This window comes from Dermochelys coriacea, chromosome 4 (assembly GCF_009764565.3).
Source record: "Dermochelys coriacea isolate rDerCor1 chromosome 4, rDerCor1.pri.v4, whole genome shotgun sequence".
Taxonomy (NCBI): domain Eukaryota; kingdom Metazoa; phylum Chordata; order Testudines; family Dermochelyidae; genus Dermochelys; species Dermochelys coriacea.
The window spans coordinates 19,638,161-19,664,145 of NC_050071.1; the positions used below are offsets into that span (position 1 = coordinate 19,638,161).

Here is a 25,985-nt window from a genome sequence, read left to right on the forward strand (position 1 = left end):
GTGGTTGAGGAGAATTTCAGATTCTAGTACAACCCTCTTTATCTGAAACACTGATGCCATTTAAAACGTTTTGATAAACAAGGGTTCAAAAGGAGATCTGGCAGGGTGAATACAGAGCTGATGTTAAAACTGATGTTTGTTAGTTGTTTGTTTGTTTGTTGCTTATAATCATCTGGACTCCCTTTGATCTGCTTACACCCAGTTACTGATGCACAAATGAGTCTAAGGGTATGTTTGCCGTCAGATGTTGTGTGTGACTTCAGCATGTGAGACATATACCCAAGCTCGCTCTAGTAAAAATGGCAGTTAAACTGTGGCAGTCTGGGACCCTGGGTATGTACTGGGGTGACCAACCCATGAAGCCACAGCTTCACTGAACCGGTACTCACGCTAGCTAGGTCAAAGCTAGCTTGGGAATGTCCACACGTGCTGCAATCACACCTCCAACTTCAGTGTAGATGTGTCCTTCATGGATATAACTTTATACACCAGAGAGACATAAAAAGGTATGAGAATGTGTAAGATTAAGTAGGGAATGTCCTACTGTAGAATGCCTTCCTGTTGATTTTCTTATTACTCTTCTGTCTCTTGGTGTATGTTGTACACCAGCTTATACTTGCTTAAACTCCAGTAGTCGGAGTGGGCTAACTTCTGAGGTGATGCATAAGGGGGTTGTAACTAAGTAATTGTGCATCTAAGTCTAAATGACTCTGTTTGTATAAGAGGGATTTTAGAATGTGTGTTGCACACTAACTCTTAGACTCACTTCTGAATTGAGCCCTGGAAAGCTATTCTTGACAATGTGCTGAGTGACTCTGTGATCTTGAGTCACCTTCTCTCTCTGCCTCAATTTATCTTGCAGAAAATGGAGATAATACCAGTTCACAAGGGTGAGGAGGGCTTAAATCATTAGTATATGCAAAACACATCAAGATCCTCTGTTGAAAGGTGCTATTAAAATGCACAGTATTAATTATTCAGGGGAACTACTGGGAAAGTGATGCACACCTGGGGATTTAACTACGATTCAGATAAGAGGAAGCTTTCATTAAACGTGTGGAATAAATTGGTTTGTGCAGAACATGTTGATATAAAATTGATACCATGCAGGGCACAGATATTTGGAACTCAGCTACGTTAGAGGCAGGTGTCAAGAATCTGAGCCAAATTGTTGATTGTTATGAGAATATAATTCCTTGTATTGAAAAATTTTGCCTAATTTCTGGTCAAGTACAAATTAAATCTGTCAGGTGAGTAGGTGGTATTTGCATTCCTCATGTGGGATGTTTGTAACCTATATGAAAGGTATGATCTTCCCAGCACCTATGTTGTGAATATTGCAATGTTTATTTTGTAGGATAAATAATTGTTTAAAAATAATATATCATCAGAATTATGAAAGCCTTTGTTACAGGTATTTTTACAAATCCTCAGCAGTGCAAAGAAAGCTAAAACAAGATACTGGAGCTATATGTAAGGCTAACAAACTGATGATTCAGTATTGAAAAAGTTAAACAGTAGACTAGAGATCATTAGCTGTGTATAGCATTTCTCAGATCCCTCAGCAGTAATCGTTTTCATTCCATTCCCACAGCAGTACGGATGTGCACACAGTGGCATCGCTTCTCAAACTGTATCTAAGAGAACTCCCAGAACCAGTTATCCCCTATGCAAAATATGAGGATTTTCTTTCCTGCGCCAAATTGCTCAGCAAGGAAGAGGAAACAGTGAGTTTTCTGCTTTGATTGTGATTTATATAGATTGTGGTGTTTTGTAATCTACTTTGGTTTTGGCACAGGTTCTCTAGTTTTTGCATCAGCTTTCACTCTTTGCTAAATGCACATCTTTGAACCATATCAGGATGTCTTTCTAATGATGTAGAATCGTAGAAGTGTAGGACTGGAAGGGACCTTGAGAGGTCATCTAGTCCAGTCCCCTGCACTCAAGGAAGGACTACATAATAACTAGACAATTCCTGACAGATGTTTGTCTAACCTGTTCTTAAAAACCTCCAATGACACAGATTCCACAACCTCCCTAGGCAATTTGTTCCAGTGTTTAACTACCCTGACAATTAGGAATTTTTTTTCTAACATCCAACCTAAACCGCCCTACCTACAATTTAAGCCCATTGCTTTCTTGTCCTATCCCCAGAGGTTAACAAGAACCGTTTTCACCATCCTCCTTGAAACAACTTTTTATGTACTTGAAAGCTGCCCCCCCCCCCCACACACCTTCTCTTCTCCAGAGAAAACAAACCCATTTTTTTTCAATCTTTCCGTATTGGTCATGTTTTCTAGACCTCTAATCATTTTTGTTGCTTTCCTCTGGACTTTCTCCAATTTTTCCACATCTTTCCTGAAATGTGGTGCCCAGACCTAGACACACTATTCCAGTTGAGGCCTAATCAGCGTGGAGTAGAGCAGAAGCATTACTTCTCTTGTCTTGCTTACAACACTCTTGCTAATACATCCCAGAATGATATTTGCTTTTTTGGCAACAGTATCAGCATTGTTGACTCATATTTAGTTTTCAATCCACTACAACTCCCCAAATCCCTTTCTGCAGTACTCCTTCCTGGGAAGTCATTTCCCATTTTGTATGTATGTGCAATTGATTGTTCCTTTCTAAGTGGAGTTGTTTGCATTTGTCCTTATTGAATTTCAACCTGTTTACTTCAGACCACTTCTCCAGTTTGTCCAGAACATTTTGAATTTTAATTCTATCCTTCAAAGCACTTCTAACCCCTTTCAGCTTGGTATCATCTGCAAACTTTATAAGTGTACTCTGTATGCCATTATCTAAATCATCGATGAAGATCTTGAACGGAACCCAACCCAGGACCAATCCCAGTAAGACTCCACTCGATATGCCTTTCCAGTTAGACTATGAACCACTGATAACTACTCTCTGTGAACAGTTTTCTTTGTAGGTTATCTTTAAATGAAATCTGTTGTTCACATGGCAATCTAAATAGACATATGGGAATAAAAGGAACACTTCTCTACCTATATAAACTGCATACCATTGAATTATGGTTGGAAGTGACTGCATTGGGATAGAAGAGTTCTATCTTGTATGAAAGAGACTTCTTTTGGGTCATCTAGGCTGTCATCCTCCATTGTAACAGGACTGCTCTTATTAGTCCTACCCAATTCCTGTTTCAGTCAACAGCAAACTATTGACTTAAGTGGGAATTAACTGGGGATAAAATTGTCATAAGTCAGAGTCAATGGGATTTAGGCTCTGAAATTTTCACCTTGGGCCCATTGTAATTAAAGCATCACTCAGAGATATTTGGCAAGTTGGTCTTGATTTAACTCTGACATCAGTTACTCTATCATTTATCTTGGAAACATGCCCCATTGTCTAATGTGTCTTAAAGATATAGAGACAGATTTCCAACTCTGTTCTACTGGTGTGAAACTTGTGTAACAGAATGAAGGATTTGACCGATTATATTTTCCCTACAGTAATTTAAGGCCAATATATCTTGCTCTGGTGAAGCCTCTATGTACTCATTGGCAGCTAGTATATGATGTTATCTCTCAGTCTTTTTTTTTTCAGAGTGATCATTAACGGTTTTGTTCTATTAATTTCAGCCCATCCCTCTAATTTTCCAAAACCATACTAACATTTAAATCCCTCCTACAAAGTGGTTGACATCCTCCCTGTTCTGAGTCACCAGCCAGAATTGATTCTTTCCATCTCCTATCCACTAAATCAATAAGGATCAGATGGAGATTTGGGGGTTAGATGTGTGGAGGAGCATTTTGTATTAGGTCTAGAAGGGTTTGGGGGGAGCTGTGTGTTCTGCTGGCTGTTCAATGTTTTTGTGTGTGTAATTTATGGCAGGGGCACCTAGAGATTTGGATAAGCACTGCTGTTTACTTTTGTATAGTCCGTTTGTCTGTCTATTCATCATACTGAACTCAGTACCAACTGCAGTGGAATCCCATTTGAAACCTCTATTCAACTTGTCATCACACTGCTAATTGCTGCTCTGTGTTCCATTCTTTAATTAAATGTGTCCATTTTATAGTAAAAAGAAAAGGTGTACTTGTGGCACCTTAGAGACTAACAAATTTATTTGAGCATAAGCTTTCGTGAGCTACAGCTCACTTCATCAGATGCATTCCATGGAAAAAAAAATTTTTCAAATAAATTTGTTGGAGTACTTGTGGCACCTTAGAGACTAACAAATTTATTTGAAAAAATTTTTTTTCCATGGAATGCATCTGATGAAGTGAGCTGTAGCTCACGAAAGCTTATGCTCAAATAAATTTGTTAGTCTCTAAGGTGCCACAAGTACTCCTTTTCTTTTTGCGAATACAGACTAACATGGCTGCTACTCTAAAACCTGTCATTTTATAGTAGCAATGTTTGTATAGTTTCTCTTGAGAACATCACATGAAATTTTTTATTAAATGTATTTGAAAACAAGACTTCAGTGACTGTGTGAACCTAGAGCTAGTTCTTGCCATGTGATACTGGCAATGTGAATGACCAGTGCTAGAGACTATAAGCCATTTTTTATCCTGTTGTAATGCTGGCTTAGCAATCTGCTTGTTAGATCGTTTGACTAGTTTTTTAGTCTTCTATATTGGACTCTTCTAAAGCATGAGTTACAAACGACGTCGCTGTTCATCTAGATAGCTGTTTGTCTTACTTCCTTTTCTATCATTTGCCCAGCAAATATTTGCAGTATCATGACCTTCCCATCCTGAGTTGCACTTGTTTTGCTGACCCACTGAAATCAAACACCCTATGGTGGCTGGCAAAGCACCAAAGGCTGAATTAAAACAGCATCCAAATGCACTGGCGGCAGGAGCTTAGCCGGAGGCTATTTCCAGTGGGCACAGAAATCAAGTTCACATTGTTCAGCTCTTCTAAATCTTAGTGAGAGGACAGACTGAAAGAATCTTCTGCTTGTCTAATGCTAGTGCAGACCTTGGGAGCCAGCCAAAATGTTGCTTTGTCCAAATGAAATGGATACTACCGGCTAGTTGTCAAGGTTCCTTCCCCACTCTGAACTCTAGGGTACAGATGTGGCGACCTGCATGAAAGACCCCCTAAGCTTATTCTTACCATCTTACATTAAAAACTTCCCCAAGGTACAAACTTTGCCGTGTCCTTGAACAGTATGCTGCCACTACCAAGAGTTTTAAACAAAGAGACCACTTGGAGATGTCTTCCCCCAAAATATCCCCCCCCAAACCCTACACCCCCTTTCCTGGGGAAGGCTTGATAATAATCCTCACCAATTGGTACAGGTGAACACAGACCCAAACCCTTGGATCTTAAGAACAATGAAAAATCAATTAGGTTCTTAAAATAAGAATTTTAATTAAAGAAAAGGTAAAAGAATCACCTCTGTAAAATCAGGATGGTAAATACCTTACAGGGTAATCAGATTCAAAACATAGAGAATCCCTCTAGGCAAAACCTTAAATTACAAAAAGACACAAAAAATAGGAATATACATTCCCTCCAGCACCGCTTATTTTACAAGCCATTAAACAAAAGAAAATCTAACGCATTTTCTAGCTAGATTACTTACTAACTTTACAGGAGTTGTAAGGCTGCATTCCTGATCTGTTCCCAACAAAAGCATCACACAGACAGACCAAACCCTTTGTTCTCCCCCACCCCTTGGCCCCTCATTGGCCATTTTGGGTCAGATGCCAGCGGAGTTACCTTAGCTTCTTAACCCTTTACAGGTGAAAGGATTTTGCCTCTGGCCAGGAGGGATTTTATAGCACTGTATACAGAAAGGTGGATACCCTTCCCTTTATATTTGACACTAGTGATCATTGTTTATCTGGATATTTTTAAGAAAACAGTTCTTTTACTCCATTTCCATAAGTATCTTCTATTTATTTCATACCAAAATCTCAACAATGTTGGTATTATTGATTTGTTTGTTTGCACAGGGGGTGAAGGAATTAGTGAAACAAGTAAAGAGTCTGCCACCTGTCAATTACAATCTGCTGAAATATATCTGTAGGTAAGTGCTCCTGAAAGATTATCAAACAGGTATTTATTTCTATGCCCTAGAAGACATTGATGTCTGTCTGGGTGAATATATCTCAAGAGAAGTTTAACAAAGAGAGTCAGAGTACTGGTACATTTAACCTAACACAATCACATGTTTGTTTATTGTAATTACTAAGTTAGTAATTAGTAATAAAGTTGTACAGCTGGAAGTAGGATTAATGAACAGCCCACACCCAGCACGAAATGCAAGGAAATATAGCTGGAAAAAGGAATATCACCTTCTACCTACTTCTGTAAGGGGAAGCAGGGCTATGTGTGCAGGTCACTTACCTGGAGAGAAGCTCCTGTTGGCCTTGATGATTCAACAGTTTATGGGAGTCATGGGTTAAAAAGGTCAAAACACCAGAAGGGTAAGGTGGTGTGTGTGCATGGGGATGTGAGATAAAACCTTATAACAGGTAATGTTTTGATGTAGTTTCCTGCATGTTAATATCTGTGAAGCTCCCAATGGTGTTGCAAGATCGTGAGTACTAACCTCAGGACAGACTGTTACACACACGGACACAAACCCCAAATTGGTTGTAAATCCCTAACTTAGATTTCACCCACCCAGCACAAACTCCTCAGGCACTTCAACAGCCTTAACATGGAGCCACAGACAATCGTTTTGGGTATTCAGGTTTCTCTTGCCACCCAGGTGAACATATCTCTTGGATAGATGGCCCGTAACACCAAGAATCACAGCAATATTCATGTTACTCCTAATTCCAAAAGACCACTTACCCCAGGTCTGTTGTGCTTTAGGTCTCACACCAAAGACAATGCCTATAACCAATCCTATAGTAAACTATATGACAATTTATTAAATAGGAAAAGGAAAATAAAGAGTTAGCAAGGTTAAAGCAAGCAAATATAGACATATGAATGAGTTACTGTCTTAGATTTCAAAAGGTAATATAGGCTTCTATAATCAGCAAGCTCTAATTTGTCTTTTAGGGCTAACTTAAGCTAAGCAGCTGGGGATCTCTTGCTTATGCATAGAAACAACTTGGTTCCCCTCCCCCAGAGTCCAAGCAGCATAGAGATCCTTAGTTCCTTTGGTTTGGGGTCTTTATCCTCCTTCTGCCATGTGCTCTGAGCTGCAAACTCAGCTGATGGGAAGAGTCCCTTGCATGACTCATCTTCACAGGGAGGACAGCAGAGTAATAAGAGACTTCAGTCCATTTCTTGATGGTTTCTCAATCCAGATGTGGGAGTTTCCAGTTGTAAGATCCAACCCTAACCCATCTGGTAATGATGTGTCTCCTCTTTTGGGAGATGCATAACAATTTCTCAAATATTATGTTACAATATGGAACACAGATATTACAAGTAAGATTAATGCATGCAGTAATTCATAAGCATTCAATAGAGTCTTAACATTTCTAATACCTATTTTATCAATATTAACCCACAAGTGAGACAGATACATTCCAGCTATGTATATGTTAGTGTCCAGTTCAGACATGGGGACCTTTGCATGAGCTGGCACCTGGGCTGCTAGCATCACAGTATCTATGGATTTTGGTAAGACACTGAATGTTATATCAAGAATGTATTTATCAATTAAGCTTTAAAGCTTTTTATATAACATTATGAGAAAATATCAGGGTTGCATGCGGAGGATAAGAAAGAAATAATTTCCCATTTTCAATTCACTTGGGGTAGCAACCAGTATGCTGTGGAGAATGGGAGGCCTAACTGCTACAGCAGGTTTTCAGAATTTTTCCCCCACAATCATTCTAGAAATGACAACCCCCAAAATAGCCTTGGTTTGGGATTGAAAAGTCACAGGACAGTGTGGCCTTGGTTAAAGGGCCTGTATGCCTTGTTACAGTAAGATATGCAAAAGCTTCCTTCCCTGGAAAACTTACAAGGTACACTGGATAAGAGCTCAACTCTGCTAGCTCTAAGGAGCATTATGCTCTAGAAAACTTGGGTACATTAGAAAATAAACCCAGGGACCTCTTTCAATCAACTGGCAGAGGGTACAGGGATACATAAGGGCTGCAGGTATCCCTTGCATCTGGTATCTGTGGGATGACACGAATGGACTCTAATGAAAGCCTGTGTCACACTGGCATAATCAGTGTGAGATGTGTGGTGCTTAACATGTCAGAAGGGGTGTGCGTGGATAGAAAGGAAAATGTTCTTGTAGTTAAAGGCAGGGCACATTTTGATAGCATGCCTCGAGACAATTCTCTAGACAGGAGGTGAGAGACACTTCTCTCCCAAACTAATCTTTGTATAGTGTGTGTCTTACAATCACAATCTGTTAGCATATTAAGTCATATGTTAAGGAAGAGCTTACAGAGACTTCAAAAGAAAATTAACAGTAAACTGTAAACAGCCGGAGATGAGGGAAGAGAGACACTCTTTTCAGTGAAGATCAAAAGTCTGTCTGGTATACGTTAGGTGAAAAAAGACTCCTGGCATCCTTCACCGAAGAAGTAAACGGACAGAGGGTTTGCTTCATGAAAAATGGATCCCAGCCAGTCTTGGCTGAAAATGCTGGGAAGAACTTTGGGTGAGAAAACTTTCTTTAGACAGGAGGAAATCTTGTTAGTTAAATTTAGGCCATGGAAAGCATGTTCTGATATATATAAATGCATTTTTCCAGCATTTTGCTTGCTATCATAGGAATCTCTGTTCTTTGTTAAATAAACTTATACTTGCTTTCTCTGTAAACATATATGAGAGCTGTGTTTTAAGGCAAACTAGTAAGCTGGCATGTACTGTTCCTTTGGAAACAGTGGGCCTGGTGATTCAGTGAGTATCCTGTGGAGCAGGGGCTAGATGCTACTGATGGATGCTTGGAGGACTCAGGGGTTAGTGTATGCCTATCGCTAACCTGTAAAGAGACAGTGAGGTGTGGAGGGGAGTGCTTGTGTTGCCAGTATCCAGGGGTGTTGAGCTGATTCCAGGCAGGCAGAAATAAGGCTCTCTCATAGACATTAAGCTTAGAAAGGACCACTGTGATCATCTAGTCTGACCTCCTGCACACTGCAATCCACAGAACCTCACCCACTCCTGAAATAGACCCCTAACCTGTGGCTGAGTTACTGAAGTCCTCAAATCATGATTTAAAGACTTCAAGTTACAGAGCATTCACCATTAAAACCTGCAAGTGACCTATACCCCATGCTGCAGAGGAAGGCAAAACACACCCCCAGGGTCTCAGTCAGTCTGTCTTGCGGGGAAAATTCCTTCCTGATGCCAAATATGGTGATCAGCTAGCCCCTGAGCAAGAGGGAAAGACTCACCAGGCAGATACTTGGGAAAGAATTCTCTGTAGTAACTGAGAGCCCTCCCCCTCTGACATGCCTCAGAATCCAGGGAGCATCACAACTACTGCCCTGTTTTTCCCAGACTACAACAATGCTTCAGAGTGGTGACCTTTAAAAAAACAACAACTAGGGAATGCCATACAAAAAGTACAGTGAGAGATCACTGATCTCTTTGCCTTTTGTGATCTTGAAGCTCACTTTACCCACAGAGACCTTCCTGCCAACACTACAAAAAGAAGGATTCTGGGTGGACTCCTCCTGAAGGTCGAAACAGCAGCCTGGATTTCTACATAGACTGCTTCCGCCGACGTGCACGAGCTGAAATTGTGGAAAAGCAGCATCGCTTACCCCATAACCTCAGCCATGCAGAACACAGTGCCATCCACAGCCTCAGAAACAACTCTGACATCATAATCAAAAAGGCTGACAAAGGAGGTGCTGTCGTCATCATGAATAGGTCAGAGTATGAACAAGAGGCTACTAGGCAGCTCTCCAACACCACTTTCTACAAGCCATTACCCTCTGATCCCACTGAGAGTTACCAAAAGAAACTACAGCATTTGCTCAAGAAACTCCCTGAAAAAGCACAAGAACAAATCCGCACAGACACACCCCTGGAGCCAGGACCTGGGGTATTCTATCTGCTACCCAAGATCCATAAACCTGGAAATCCTGGACGCCCCATCATCTCAGGCATTGGCACCCTGACAGCAGGATTGTCTGGCTATGTAGACTCCCTCCTCAGGCCCTTCGTTACCAGCACTCCCAGCTATCTTCGAGACACCACCGATTTCCTGAGGAAACTACAGTCCATTGGTGATCTTCCTAAAAACACCATCCTAGCCACTATGGATGTAGAAGCCCTCTACACCAACATTCCACACAAAGATGGACTACAAGCCGTCAGGAACAGTATCCCCGATACTGTCACGGCTAACCTGGTGGCAGAACTTTGTGACTTTGTCCTGACCCATAACTATTTCACATTTGGTGACAATGTATACCTTCAAATCAGCGGCACTGCGATGGGTACCCGCATGGCCCCACAGTATGCCAACATTTTTATGGCTGACTTAGAACAACGCTTCCTCAGCTCTCGTTCCCTAATGCCCCTACTCTACTTGCGCTACATTGATGACATCTTCATCATCTGGACCCATGGAAAAGAAGCTCTTGAGGAATTCCACCATGATTTCAACAATTTCCATCCCACCATCAACCTCAGCCTGGACCAGTCCACACAAGAGATCCACTTCCTGGACACTACGGTGCTAATAAGCGATGGTCACATAAACACCACCCTATATCGGAAACCTACTGACCGCTATTCCTACCTACATGCCTCTAGCTTTCATCCAGATCATACCACTCGATCCATTGTCTACAGCCAAGCGCTACGATATAACCGCATTTGCTCCAACCCCTCAGACAGAGACAAACACCTACAAGATCTCTATCATGCATTCCTACAACTACAGTACCCACCTGCTGAAGTGAAGAAACAGATTGACAGAGCCAGAAGAGTACCCAGAAGTCACCTACTACAGGACAGGCCCAACAAAGAAAACAACAGAACGCCACTAGCCATCACCTTCAGCCCCCAACTAAAACCCCTCCAACGCATCATCAAGGATCTACAACCTATCCTGAAGGACGAGCCATCGCTCTCTCAGATCTTGGGAGACAGACCAGTCCTTGCTTACAGACAGCCCCCCAATCTGAAGCAAATACTCACCAGCAACCACACACCACACAACAGAACCACTAACCCAGGAACCTATCCTTGCAACAAAGCCCGTTGCCAACTCTGTCCACATATCTATTCAGGGGATACCATCATAGGGCCTAATCACATCAGCCACACTATCAGAGGCTCGTTCACCTGCGCATCTACCAATGTGATATATGCCATCATGTGCCAGCAATGCCCCTCTGCCATGTACATTGGCCAAACTGGACAGTCTCTACGTAAAAGAATGAATGGACACAAATCAGACATCAAGAATTATAACATTCAAAAACCAGTTGGAGAACACTTCAATCTCTCTGGTCACTCGATCACAGACCTAAGAGTGGCTATACTTCAACAAAAAAGCTTCAAAAACAGACTCCAACGAGAGACTGCTGAATTGGAATTAATTTGCAAACTGGATACAATTAACTTAGGCTTGAATAGAGACTGGGAATGGATGAGTCATTACACAAAGTAAAACTATTTCCCCATGGTATTTCTCCCTCCCACCCCACCCCCCACTGTTCCTCTGATATTCTTGTTAACTGCTGGAATTAGCCTACCTGCTTGTCACCATGAAAGGTTTTCCTCCTTCCCCCCCCTGCTGTTGGTGATGGCTTATCTTAAGTGATCACTCTCCTTACAGTGTGTATGATAAACCCATTGTTTCATGTTCTCTGTGTGTGTGTATATAAATCTCTCCTCTGTTTTTTCCACCAAATGCATCCGATGAAGTGAGCTGTAGCTCACGAAAGCTTATGCTCTAATAAATTTGTTAGTCTCTAAGGTGCCACAAGTACTCCTTTTCTTTTTACCCCCTCTATTTCACAGATTCCTGGATGAAGTCCAATCCTATGCGGGTGTAAACAAAATGAGCGTGCAAAACCTGGCTACTGTATTTGGTCCCAACATCCTGCGCCCAAAAGTGGAAGATCCTCTGACTATCATGGAGGGTGAGTTAAGGAAAATTGTAGGCAACTTTAAAACAGGAAGAAGTAACTTCTTTAAATTCATCAACAGTACGTTTTGGGTGGTCTGATGTCAAAAATTACTTTTGCCTGTTTGTGTGTAGACACAATTTTTCTTCCACTATAGTAACTTAAAGTAACTGCTATACCGAACATGCTGCTGCAGAGGAAATTGAAATTTCCTTTGTAGTGCATTGACTTTGCCTCAGATACTGTAGCACACATGGCTTCCTTAAAGTGTAGCTCTATTCTGAAAACTGACGTAAAAATGGCAACTTCTTACTCAACAGGTCTGTCTGAGGCCTCATAGAGTACAGCAAGGAATAGAACCCAGCTCTCGTTCATCCCAGTCCAGCATTCTCTATCTCCTAGGCCACACTGTTCCACTTATTTGCACCTTGGGCAATCCTTTGTCAGCAACATTTCATAGGGCCTGCTGTAATACTACAATGCCACTTTTACTGTCACTTTTCAGAGTAGAGTTTAAGCAGTAAATATTTAAGTAGTAAATATTATATTATGGAAGTGCCCAAAGACCCAGTCTTGATGACCTTTCTTGATGACTCAAAAATCCAATGCTAGAGCATTTGATTGACAAATTTTACCAGTAAAGAAGTAAAATAACTCAAAATCTACATATTTTCAGATAATTTTTCCATATGTTTAAGCAGCTACCGTTCTTTAAAATCTCCCTCTTATCACCCACAATCTGTTTTGCACTTTAGCGAGAAAGGTGCTAGCTTTGTGCAAACCAGCTTGTTTTCATGTTGCAAATATTCACATTTGAACCCCAGTGTTTTTGCAAGAATTAAGTCTGGGACAAACTTTCACAACATCAGTTGGTGACATTAAGGCCTGTCCTGTGGATCTTTTGTACATGTTACTCCCAGAGAAGACAATTCTAGCTATGTGTTTGGAAGGATGCCAAATACAGCTGATAGCATTTTACTATGAACATGGCAAAAAAGTCACCATGAGCAAAGTCTTGAAGCTGCTCAAAGGACTTTTGCCTTTTTTATGGTGGAACTGCTTATTTTTTCCATTTGGAAACTGCACCTTCATTTCTCAGAAACCAGCAGGAAAATACAGAGGCCCGCACAGAATGCCTCTCCAAAAGGCAAGAATGGAATTTTTCTTTGGGTTTTTGTTTTGTTTTATTTTTTTCTGCTGTCTCTGAGAATTTCCCCCACGGACTTAGAGTTTAGTATGATGTCACCTTCTGCAGCCCTTTATCCTCCAATACATTGAGAAAAATTGTTCATAGCAATCCTCATCTAATGCTACCAATCCATAGGGCAAAGAGGGGTCATGGTGTTAAGAATCCAGTGTGGGGCTAAAGAGGTATCTCAACACCCTTTTTAAAAAAGCCTGCCATCCTTTAAAGAATCACCTTCATTTCAATTGCTGTCTATTTTTTTCTGTTTCTAGTTTCACTTTGTATCTAATCTTTTGACTACTCAAAAATTACTATAAATGAATTATACTTGTATGGAGATATAATATATGCATGAATAAAGAAAGAGGTTTGTGAAAGGAAGCTGACTTTTTCCCACCACTATTTCTTATGGTAGAATCAAAGCTGTTACAAAGCAGTGCAGATTTTCAGTATTCCAAAGAAAACAAACAAACAAATGTTTACAAGTCCCCGTGGCAAACTGAATTTTTAGTAGATGTATTTGATGAAAAAAAAAGCTCAAATATTCAAATGCAAACTGTATAAAATTATATTGGCCAGTGGGAAATTATTGTTTAAAAGAGCACACCATGCCACTGAAACATTTCCAGGAACTTTAAAATGGTGTTTATAACCAACCTGACCTCATTACTGGAAGACTCTTAGTACTCCCTAATAGGGTTCTGTAGAATATATCTATAATGCAATGATGCATCGTTATTTACCCAAGTCTAGTTCCAAATGATAGTTCTGTAAATTAAAGTGAAGTTGTGTGGTGTGTGCACTATGGGTTTCTAGACAAGGAACATTTATAATAATGTGTTGCGAAGTGGGGTGCTGTGTGATTTAAGGAAATTAGTTAGGGAAGTGGATTGGACTGAAGAACTTAAGGATCTAAAGGTAGAGGAGGCCTGGGATTACTTTAAATCAAAGCTGCAGAAGCTATTGGAAGCCTGTACCCCAAGAAAGGGGAAAAAATTCATAGGAAGGAGTTGTAGACCAAGCTGGATGAGCAAGCATCTTAGAGAGGTGATTAAGAAGAAGCAGAAAGCATACAGGGAGTGGAAGATGGGAGGGATCAGGAAGGAAAGCTACCTAATTGAGATCAGAACATGTAGGGATAAAGTGAGACAGGCTAAAAGTCGAGTTGAGTTGGACCTTGCAAAGGGAATTAAAATCAATAGTAAAAGGTTCTATAGCCATATAAATAAGAAGAAAACTAAGAAAGAAGAAGTGGGGCCGCTAAACACTGAGGATGGAGCGGAGGTTAAAGATAATCTAGGCATGGCCCAATATCTAAACAAATACTTTGCCTCAGTCTTTAATAAGGCTAAAAAGGATCTTAGGGATAATGGTAGCATGACAAATGGGAATGAGGATATGGAGGTAGATATTACCAAATCTGAGGTAGAAGCAAAACTCAAACAGCTTAATGGGACTAAATCGGGGGGCCCAGATAATCTTCATCCAAGAATATTAAAGGAATTGGCATCTGAAATTGCAAGCCCATTAGCAAGAATTTTTAACGAATCTGTAAACTCAGGAGTAGTACTGAATGATTGGAGAATTGCTAATATAGTTCCTATTTTTAAGAAAGGGAAAAAAAGTGATCCGGGTAACTACAGGCCAGTTAGTTTGACATCTATAGTATGCAAGGTCCTGGAAAAAATTTTGAAGGAGAAATTAGTTAAGGACATTGAAGTCAATGGTAAATGGGACAAAATACAACATGGTTGTACAAAAGGTAGATCGTCCCAAACCAACCTTATCTCCTTTTTTGAAAAAGTAACAGATTTTTTAGATAAAGGAAACGCAGTGGATCTAATTTACCTAGATTTCAGTAAGGCATTTGATACCATGCCACATGGGGAATTATTAGTTAAATTGGAGAAGATGGGTATCAATATGAACATCAAAAGGTGGATAAGGAATTCGTTAAAGGGGAGACTGCAACGGATACTACTGAAAGGTGAACTGTCAGGTTGAAGGGAGGTTACCAGTGGAGTTCCTCAGGGATCGGTTTTGGGACCAATCTTATTTAATCTTTTTATTACTGACCTTGGCACAAAAAGTGGGAGTGTGCTAATAAAGTTTGCAGATGATACAAAGCTGGGAGGTATTGCCAATTCGGAGAGGGATCGGGATATTATACAGGGAGGATCTGGATGACCTTGTAAACTGAGTAATAGTAATAGATGAAATTTAATAGTGAGAAGTGTAAGGTTATGCATTTAAGGGATTAATAACAGAATTTTAGTTATAATTGGGGACGCATCAATTAGAAGTAACGGAAGAGGAGAAGGACCTTGGAGTATTGGTTGATCATAGGAGACTATGAGCTGCCAATGTGATATGGCTGTGAACAAGCTAATGCGGTTTTGGGATGCATCAGAGAGGCATTTCCAGCAGGAATAAGGAGGTTTAGTACCGTTATACAGGCACTGGTGAGACCTCACCTAGAATACTGTGTGCAGTTCTGGTCTCCCATGTTTAAAAAGGATGAATTCAAACCGGAGCAGGTACAGAGAAGGGCTACTAGGATGATCCGAGGAATGGAAAACTTGTCTTATGAAAGGAGACTTAAGGAGCTTGGCTTGTTTAGCCTAAGTAAAAGAAGGCTGAGGGGAGATATGATTGCTCTCTATAAATATATCAGAGGGATAAATACAGGAGAGGGAGAGGAATTATTTAAGCTCAGCACCAATGTGGACACAAGAACAAATGGGTATAAACTGGCCACCAGGAAGTTTAGACTTGAAATTAGACAAAGGTTTCTAACCATCAGAGGAGTGAAGTTTTGGAATAGCCTTCCAAGGGAAGCAGAGGGGGCAAAAGATCTATCTGGTTTTAAGATTCTACTCGATAAGTTTATGGAGGAGATGGTATGATGGGATAATGTGATTTTGGTAAGTAATTGATCTTTAAATATTCAGGGTAAATAGGACTAATCCCCTGAGATGGGATATTAGATGGATGGGATCTGAGTTACCCAGGAAAGAATTTTCTGTAGTATCTGGCTGGTGAATCTTGCCTATATGCTCAGGGTTTAGCTGATCGCCATATTTGGGGTCGGGAAGGAATTTTCCTCCAGGGCAGATTGGAGAGGACCTGGAGGTTTTTCGCCTTCCTCTGTAGCATGGGGCATGGGTGACTTGAGGGAGGCTTCTCTGCTCCTTGAAGTCTTTAAACCATGATTTGAGGACTTCAATAGCTCAGACATAGGTGAGGTTTTTCATAGGAGTGGGTGGGTGAGATTCTGTGGCCTGCGCTGTGCAGGAGGTCGGACTAGATGATCAGAATGGTCCCTTCTGACCTTAGTATCTATGAATCTATTTAAGGCTGTGATTTATGTGTTACCAGCAGCGGATTCCACATAGTGTGACAGCATGACACACTTTATTGGCCAGTCACAATCTCATCTCTGAATGGTTAAAGGTTTTTATATTAAATATCTCACACAGCTCTGATAGGCTAAGAAGTTAATGGGCCAGAAACCCTCTCCTCCTTCAATCCCTTGTATTAGACTGGCTAGTGCATTCCCAGCCTAGCAGTCCATTTTTAAAGATGTTTGGTGTATTGAGCTTAAACTCGCATGTTACAATTACATCACTCATCTTATTATTATTCTTAATCTCTCTGTATGGTCCCAGTGGTTTTCAATTGCAGATATTGTCTTGGGATATTTGTTTTAATTCCCCATGATAATATCTCCTTTAAAACATTCTCGGCTGCTATATGCCCTAATATTGAAGTCAGAGATGTAGGGAGCTCTTTTCTGCTCCTGCACTGGCTACCTACATTGGCAGGCTCTTTGCAGGGGGAGAGCATGTGCTAACAGGAATGAGCAAAATCTTGGCTCTGCTCTCAAGATGTTGGCCAGTTCACCAGAGCCAGCGCAGAGTGGGTAGGAAGGTGCACTAGCAGACACACAGGCAGATTTTTGTTTCTTCCTTGAAAAGGGGGCAATACAGAACTGATTGTGGTGTGGTGATTTGGCGCCAGAAAGAGGAGATAGGATGAGGTGGCATGAAGGTTGTAATAGCAAATATTAAATGCTTAGGTAAATTAAACTACATATATAATAGTAAATGCATAAATTAAGTGTATATTAACTAGATGCATCTTTATGAAATCTTTAAAGATCTGTTTTAAAAGAATGTTTGTTTACTTCTCAAATGAAACTACCTCATTAATGGTCGTTCATTTCCCGTCCTCCAGGCACTGCAGTAGTCCAGCAGCTGATGTCAGTGATGATAAGTGAACATGAACAGCTATTTCCCAAGGACACAGACTTTCAGACAGGGGAGGAGGTGTGCAATAACAACAATGAGATCCAGAAGAAAATGATCATTGGTCAGCTCCAGAATAAAGAGACCAATAACAACAAGGAGACAGCGGTGAGAAGCTGTTCTTGGGACACACCTGAGCCTCTCCAGAGGGGCAGCACGGACAATGGGTCTCCCACCGTGCTGCCAGGGAGCAAGTCAAACAGTCCAAGGAACAGCATTCACAAACCTGATGTCACAAGAAGCCCACCTCTCATGGTGAAAAAAAACCCAGCCTTTAATAAAGGCAGTGGCATAGTCACTAATGGGTCCTTCAGCAGCTCTGTGGAGGGCCATGAGAAAACCCAGACCCTACCAAATGGTACCCTGCAGGCCAGGAGAACATCATCCCTGAAAGGTCCAGTTACTAAAATGGGCACACACAGCATGCAGAATGGAGGCGTGCGAATGGGCATTTCAAGCACAGATGCACACAGCAACTCCCTTAACAGCCGAAACCTGAGCTGGATGCCCAATGGGTACGTCACGTTGAGAGACAGTAAACAAAAGGAATTGGTGAGTGATTCGGGCCAGCATAACAGACTCTCCACCTATGACAATGTCCATCAGCAGTTCTCCATGGTGAATTCGGATGATAAACAGAGCGTAGATAGCGCCACCTGGTCCACATCCTCTTGTGAAATATCCCTACCCGAACACTCCAACTCCTGTCGATCGTCTACTACCACCTGCCCTGAGCAGGACTTTTATGGGGGTAATTTTGAAGACTCAGTGCTAGATGGGCCACCACATGAAGACCTCTCCAACCAAGGAGACTATGAGAGTAAAACTGACCGAAGAAGCATGGGAGGACGCAGCAGCCGGGCTACCAGCAGCAGCGATAACAGTGAAACATTTGTTGCAAACAACACGAGCAACCACAGTGCTCTGCACAGCCTAGTGTCCAGCTTAAAGCAGGAGATGGCAAAACAGAAGGTGGAGTATGAAACAAGGATAAAGAGGTAATGTGGTGTATCTCTGGCATAGGTGCTAATTTATATAAATGAGAGGCAGAGTAATTCTCTTGTGTTCCCATGTCTCAGTGAATCTGAACATAGGAATTGGTAGCAGAGATGGAGAAACTGCTTGGATAAAATAAGAGCCCACCTGAACCTTTTCCCCCTAATTCAAACCAAACCTGGTCTGACACTGGGGAAAAAAATCATAACTTTTTCTTTCCATGATATTTGGTATTTGCATATGCCTCATGTTCCCAGCCAAGATCAGAAGGATTGGTGTAGCATGAGAATCACTGTTTTCAAATTGATGGCCTAAACCTAGTAAGGATGTGAAGTCTCACTAAAGAGTCTGTTTCCATAAGATCCCCAGCCTAAATTTGCTGATCCAAGAGGAGTGGAGAGCTCACACAAAGGTTTGGAGAAAACTTTCAGATGTTAGGGTGCAAATCCAAATCAAACTTTTAACCTCTTTGAGGATTGCATGGAAGTAGCTGACACACTGGAGCAGATCAGTGGCATGTCTAATGCAATATCCTGCATTCAGCAGTGGCTTGCACTAAATGCATCAGCGGAAAAAAGGCTAGTGTAGTGCCCATTTTTAAAAAAAGGACAAAGGAGGTTCTGGGAACTACAGGCCAGTCAGCCTTGTCTCAGTCCCTGGAAAAATCATGGAGCAGATCCTCAAGGAATCAATTCTGAAGCACTTAGTGGAGAGGAAAGTGATCAGGAACAGTCAGCATGGATTCACCAAGGGCAAGTCATACCTGACTAATCTAATTTCCTTCTATGATGAGATAACTGGCTCTGTGGATGAGGGAAAAGCAGTGGATGTGTTGTTCCTTAACTTTAGCAAAGCTTTTGACACGGTCTCCCACAGTATTCTTGCTAGCAAGTTAAAGAAGTATGGACTGAATGAATGGACTATAAGGTGGATAGAAAGCTGGCTAGATTGTCAGACTCAATGGATAGTGATCAGTGGTTCCATGTCTAGTTGGCAGCCGGTATCAAGTGGAGTGCCCCAAGGGTCGGTCCTCGGGCTGGTTTTGTTCAATATCTTCATTAATGATCTGGAGGATGGTGTGGATTGCACTCTCAGCAAGTTTGCAGATGACACTAAACTGGGAGGAGAGGTAGATACGCTGGAGGGTAGGGATAGGATACAGAGGGTCCTAGACAAATTAGAGGATTGGGCCAAAAGAAATCTGATGAGGTTCAGCCAGGACAAGTGCAGAGTTCTGCACTTAGGACATAAGAATCCCATGCACCGCTACAGACTAGGGACCAAATGGCTCGGCAACAGCTCTGCAGAAAAGGACCTAAAGGGGTTACAGTGGACGAGAAGCTGGATATGAGTCAACAGTTTGCCCTTGTTGCCAAGAAGGCCAATGGCATTTTAGGATGTATAAGTAGGGGCATTGCCAGCAGATCGAGGGACGTGATTGTTCCCCTCTATTCGACATTGGTGAGGCCTCATCTGGAGTACTGTGTCCAGTTTTGGGCTCACACAACAAGAAGGATGTGGAAAAATTGGAAAACATCCAGTAGAGGGCAACAAAAATGATTAGGGGACTGGAACACATGACTTATGGGGAGAGGCTGAGGGAACTGGGATTGTTTAGTCTGCAGAAGAGAAGAATGAGGGGGGATTTCATAGCTGCTTTCAACTACCTGAAAGGGGGTTCCAAAGAGGATGGATCTACTGTTCTCAGTGGTAGCAGATGACAGAACGAGGAGTAATGGTCTCAAGTTGCAGTGATGGGGGTTTAGGTTGGATATTAGGAAAAACATTTTCACTGGGAGGGTGGTGAAACACTGGAATGCGTTACCTAGGGAGGTGGTGGAATCTCCTTCCTTAGAAGTTTTTAAGATCAGGCTTGACAAAGCCCTGGCTGGGATGATTTAATTGGGGATTGGTCCTGCTTTGAGCACGGGGTTGGACCAGATGACCTTCTGAGGTCCCTTCCAACCCTGATATTCTATGATTCTAAGTGAAAAATCTCTCCAATGAACAGGGCCAATTGTGCCAAACTGAACTATTGGGGAGAATTTCATTCTGATCCCAGTTTATGCCCTCAAGTTGGAGGACTGGTGGCCCTTATGTTTTAATTTAACTAGAGTAGCTGCAGATGCCATCTGTATTCATATTAAGTGTTAAGTCTTTTTTAATCTTACTAAACTATTTAATTTAATAAGATCTTGCAGCAATGCATTCCATAGATTAATTCTATTTGCATAAAATGATTTCCTTTTATTCATGTAACATATTTAAGTGTGCTGGCACTGAATGACAGATGCAAACAAGGCTCTTTTTAACTTGTTGTGACTTTGTAACACAGTTGTGGCATTTCTAAGACACCTATACTAACTGGAAGTCAAAAGCTGCAAACAAATCAGAAAACCTTTTTTTTTTCATTTTCCCAGGAGTATAATAGGATTTGAGTAATTGTACTATTTAAAAAATGTGGCTCTCTTACAAAATTACTTTGTCACCTTCCTTAGCTTTAAAAATTCCATTAAATTATCCATGATCCAAATGGGTAAAAATAACCTGTTGGAAATGTTTAAACAACACGTAGCACACTTTTCCTCAACATGGGCTCAGTATAGAGTTGAGCTGAGTTTTGCTACCCTACATGTTAAGTCCAGCACGGATACCAAGCAAAAGCAGCAGACTGGATGTTTGAGAGCACTTTGGAGGAACAATGATAATGCTAGCATATTAGGAGAAAGGTTATGCATGGTGGCTTTCCAAGTTCTTGGCCAGCTTTATATTTAGAACCGCACATCTTTCTCCTTCATCAGTGGGTACAGAGGGCCTTACTGCAGTGGAACCAGTTGCATGGGCAGAATTTTAGGGTTGGCACGATCCATTGTGCCACATGAAGTGCAGTTCCATGATCGCTTCCAAGATGGCTGTGTACAAAAGATCCCTGAGAGAGGAGCAAGCATCAGGATCAGGAGTGCAAGCTATTGAAGGCCACATGAGGAGAGGGAGGAAAGGGCTCCATAGACTACTCTCATTCCTGAGGCCAGAGTAGCTCTACTCCCATTCCACAACCTGGGAAGGTAAGGGAATTCCTCTCACATGTACAGATGTTCCCAGCACCCAGTTCAGCTACAAACAGGATTTGCCTGTTCACTTCACTGAAATTAAATCAAATGAGGCAGGAGGGAGACTTTCAATAGGACTTGTGTGCCTCACTCCCTTAGGTGAGTTGGATAATCTCCCCCATACCTTCACTACCTAAAATGAATTACACTGTTTAACAATAGACTGCCCTAAAATAATGAATTTATCCAAACTGTTCAAAAGCAGCGTACAAATGCAGCACAGCTCTAGGTTCTTCCCATGAACGAGACATTCAGATACATCCAGCAAAGAATTCTGTACTGTTATAGAAAACACTTTTTCCATCATTGAAATGTTGTAAATTAAATGGTTTACTTGGGCTTTTTCTATTGTCACCATGAATGTGAAAATGTTCCTGTTCGCTCTGAATGATCTAAGATTTAATAAGGTGGCTTCAGTTTACTTCAGTGCAGTGTAAGTGCAGCTCTGATTAACAACTGGAAAGTGGTGCTGCTGTTGCTTAGGCATTTTGAAAGCAGAATGAAAATCATTTGGTCTGATCACCACTTAAAACAGAAGAGGCAATTCTTTAAAATGTGCTGTTCTCTCCAGCAAAAGACTTGGTTCTATTCTTTCACTCAATTTGGAGCATAGGTAAAGCTGTTGGGGTACAAATAAATAATAGTGATGATGATAGAAGTTAATAATTCTGTTTCATAGGCACATCCCTTCCAAACTGTACAAGCGGTCCTCCAACAATGTAAAGGAAACCCAAAGTATAACACAAATCCCTGGATGGAGTATGTACAACACACAGAGATGGTTAATATATTTAATGGCTATGGCAAAAATCCTGCTGGCAAATAGCAAAAAAAAAAAAAAAAAAAGGAGTCATCTCTGAGGTTTTGATGTTATCAGCGTTGTTTTATTTCATGACTGTGACTACATATAAGCCATGAAATGTGATTTTAAGAGCCTGCAAAACTCAAACTGACCTTTATAGTAAATGTTAAAATATTGTTTTGCCAGAAAATTTCTAGAACTTGAGTCGGCCTGTTTGCTAGATTTTCTTCCTTTTTGAGTTAGTCCCGCTGGCTGAAACTTAGCCATCGTGAGATAAAGTTTGTTCCAGAATGTTGCCACAATCCTGACACTAGTATCACAATGTGATAATGTTTCTTGAGTACCAACAGTAAAGTCAGGGCTTTGTGAATTCTTGTAGCATTGACTAAGAAAATGAATAGTATCCCACAGATTCAGGGTGGGTGGTAACTCTACCAGTGAGACTTCACTGTTTTAGGTCATGTCAAAAAAGTTTGAGACACTGATTAGTCAGAGGCTGATAAGCTAGGATGGGGATGGGGCATTGTTTATCAGTGAAGTACAGGTGCAACCCAAGGGCCCCACCCCTTCACTTCTGTAATTGGGAGAGTGCTGGAATTTCTTGTGAGGGTGGTATTCTTTCCGGGGACGGGAAAGGAGGGTGCTGGAAGGGGGGAGTTCATGTTTTACAGCCTGCAGCTTGTACATGCTCATTTTCTTCCAGATGATGAAACTTTAGAATCAGTGCAATCCCTGTCTGTTCCCTCCCCCATGGACAGTGTCACAGATGCTATGAGTGTCTATGCTATTCTAAACCCCTAGGTAACTCCAGAAGGGAAGATGTCTCCATTACTCTACTAGTGCTCTATATTCTCCTTTGTGCCCTGCTCCCTGTGAATAGTTCCAGCGGTGGCTACCTCATAGATTCCCCCCAGCAGTGACGTGAAATTGACATAATTCTTGTCAGCTTCACATTGTTCCTGGTGTTCTGAATATCAACTGTGTCATATAACTCAACCATGCAATCCAGGGGTGATGCATATAATAGGGGAGAGGTAAATTAAGAATGGGCACGTGTTGATCTACTTTAGTCCTGCTGCCTCTCTTTCCGCATTTCAAATCGTGAGTGCTAGTTGTTATGTATATGCCCATTGGTAAGATTCAAACTGACACCAAGTTACACACCAGATTGACTTTCATCTTCAGCACTTACATCATTGTGACATGCAACTTAAGATCAGACTCAAATTGTTTTTGTGTAAGGCAGAATTCCCAAATGAATGGGTGGAAACAGGATTTTCCCTTCATCTATAAATCCAGCCAAGAGGCGCATTTCTTCATTGCTACTTTGCACAAAACTTTCCTATGCAGTTCAAGAGCTGTTAAAGTAGGTGAAGCTGAGTCATGTTAGGAAAAGAAATTTCTCATTGTTGTTAAATGGAGAACAATTTACCAATCGTTAATTCTCCTGCTTCATCAACACAGTCAATTAAATCTTTGCTAAGAGGAAAAGAGAGACTAGGATGCATGAACTGATGAGTGATTGTATCCAAACTCTATGCCTATCCTTAATAATGGCACATAACAGCATGGAGTGGAAAAAATCATTGTCGTTATGACCTCAGTACAGTTGTATAGTGGATACAGCACTAGAATAGCAGCCAGGAGATGTGGCTTCTGTTCCCATCTCTGCCACTCACAAGAGACAGCACGATGTGTGCATGTCTCCTCTGTAACAATCTGTATCTGAACTGGAACACACCATAGCTGCTGATTCCATTGGACTGCAGGTTTTTAGAAATATAAAGGTACAGTGCACAGAAAGCAAAAGGAGGAACAGTTCCTTAGCTATGTACATCACAATTCTCCAAGCTGTGCTGAGACTATTGATGATGCTGGAACACATTCAGTGTTTGACATGCATTATTATTATGTATTAGATCATACCATTAGTGTGCTTGGTTCTTTACCATAAACCCTCAAATATAGTAAGAAAAACAAAAACACAAACCACATCAATTGCAACTTCAAAAACGTAACGTGACCGGATGACTAATGAAGTTATCATAGACAATAGAGGGAAAGGGATGCAGAACACGTAAAGTAAACAAGTAAAGAACATGTCAGAGATCTTACAACTAATTTGAATTGATTCAAGTCAGCAAGGCCTTCTGCTATTCATCCCAGGGTGCTGAAGGAATTAGCTGAAGAAATCTTGGAGCCACTGGCAATCATATTTACAAACTCACAGATGACAGGAGAGGTCCTGGAAGATTGATGAAGGGCTAACATAATGCTCATCTTTAAAAAGGGGGGAAAGGAGGTGCTGGGGAATATAGACCAGTCAGCCTGACTTCAATGCCTGGGGAGCGACTGGAGTAATATATAAAACATTGAATTTGCAAATACCTGGAGGATGAAGCCAGCAAGGATTTACTAAGAGCAAATCATGCCAAACAAGCTTGATTTCTTTCTTTGACAAGGTAACTGGTTTGGTGGATAGGGATATGCGGAGGACTTTATAATAATATACCTGGACTTTAGCAAGGCTTTTGACACAATCCCACACAACATTCTCAGAAATAAGATGGAGAAATGCAGGCTTGATAGAACTACCATTAAGTAGATTAGATACGTAATTGGTTAAACAATTGCAAAGAAAGAGTAACTATTAATGGAATGATGTCAGATTAGAAGGCACTCTCAAGTGGCCACAGGGATCTTTTCTGGGTCTGGTATTAATTAACATCTTTATTAATGACCTGGATATTGGAAGAGAGAGCATACTGATCAAATCTGCAGATGACACAAAGCTAGGGGGGTTGCAAACACTTTGGAGGATAGAACTAAAATTCAAAGAGATCTTGACAAATTGGAGAACTGGGCTATAGACAACAAAAGGAAATTTAACCAGGACAAATGTAAGGTGCTACACTTATGGAAGGAAAACCAAATGCACAGATACAGAATGGGGGATAACTGGCTTGGCAGCAACCCTGGTGAGAAGGATCTGGGAGCTGTGGTGGATCACAACCTCAACGTGAGTCCACAACGCGATGCTGTTACCCCCCCACAAAAAAAAGGCAAATTCAAATTTGCGTTTCATTAACAGCATAGCATGCAAGTCACAGGTGATAGTACCAATCTACTCAACATTGGTTAGGCCTCAGCTGGAGTCCAATTTTAGTCATTGTGGTATAGAAAGGATGTAGAGAAACAGGGAAGAATCCAGAGGTGAACGACAAAAATGATCAAAGGGATGGGATGCACATCCTATGAGCAAAGACTGAAGGAACGTTTAGTTTGGAAAGGAGGTGATTAAGGGGGGACATGATAGCAACTTCAAATACTTGAAAGGCTGTCATAAAAATGATGGAGACAAATTTTTCCTTCTTGCCACAGAGGGCAGGACAAGAGGCAATGGTTTCAAACTACAGCATGGCAGATTTAGATTAAATTTCAGGGGAAATTGCCTAACTGTGAGAACAATAGCACAGTGGAACATACTGTGTAGGGAAGTCATGGAATCTCCTTCACTAGGGGGTTTTCAAAAGGAGCCTGGATAGCCATCTGTCTTGGATGGTTTAGACACAACAAATCCTGCATCTTGGC

General features: G+C 41.3%; 1 protein-coding gene across 9 annotated transcripts in view; it reads left to right on the top strand.

Annotated features, from left to right (window-relative positions):
* The window catches only part of ARHGAP24 (Rho GTPase activating protein 24), a 353,302-nt gene that overhangs the window by 326,035 nt on the left and 1,282 nt on the right, over nucleotides 1-25,985 (top strand). For 8 of the 9 annotated variants that reach the window (XM_043512432.1, XM_038400192.2, XM_043512434.1 and 5 more), the window contains 4 exons: nucleotides 1,595-1,727; nucleotides 5,934-6,007; nucleotides 11,887-12,008; nucleotides 17,416-18,484. In XM_043512432.1, the coding sequence (XP_043368367.1) occupies nucleotides 1,595-1,727; nucleotides 5,934-6,007; nucleotides 11,887-12,008; nucleotides 17,416-18,484 (1,398 nt within the window). The remainder of the gene's footprint in view (nucleotides 1-1,594; nucleotides 1,728-5,933; nucleotides 6,008-11,886; nucleotides 12,009-17,415; nucleotides 18,485-25,985) is intronic. The other variant, XM_043512431.1, reaches the window with a different exon arrangement.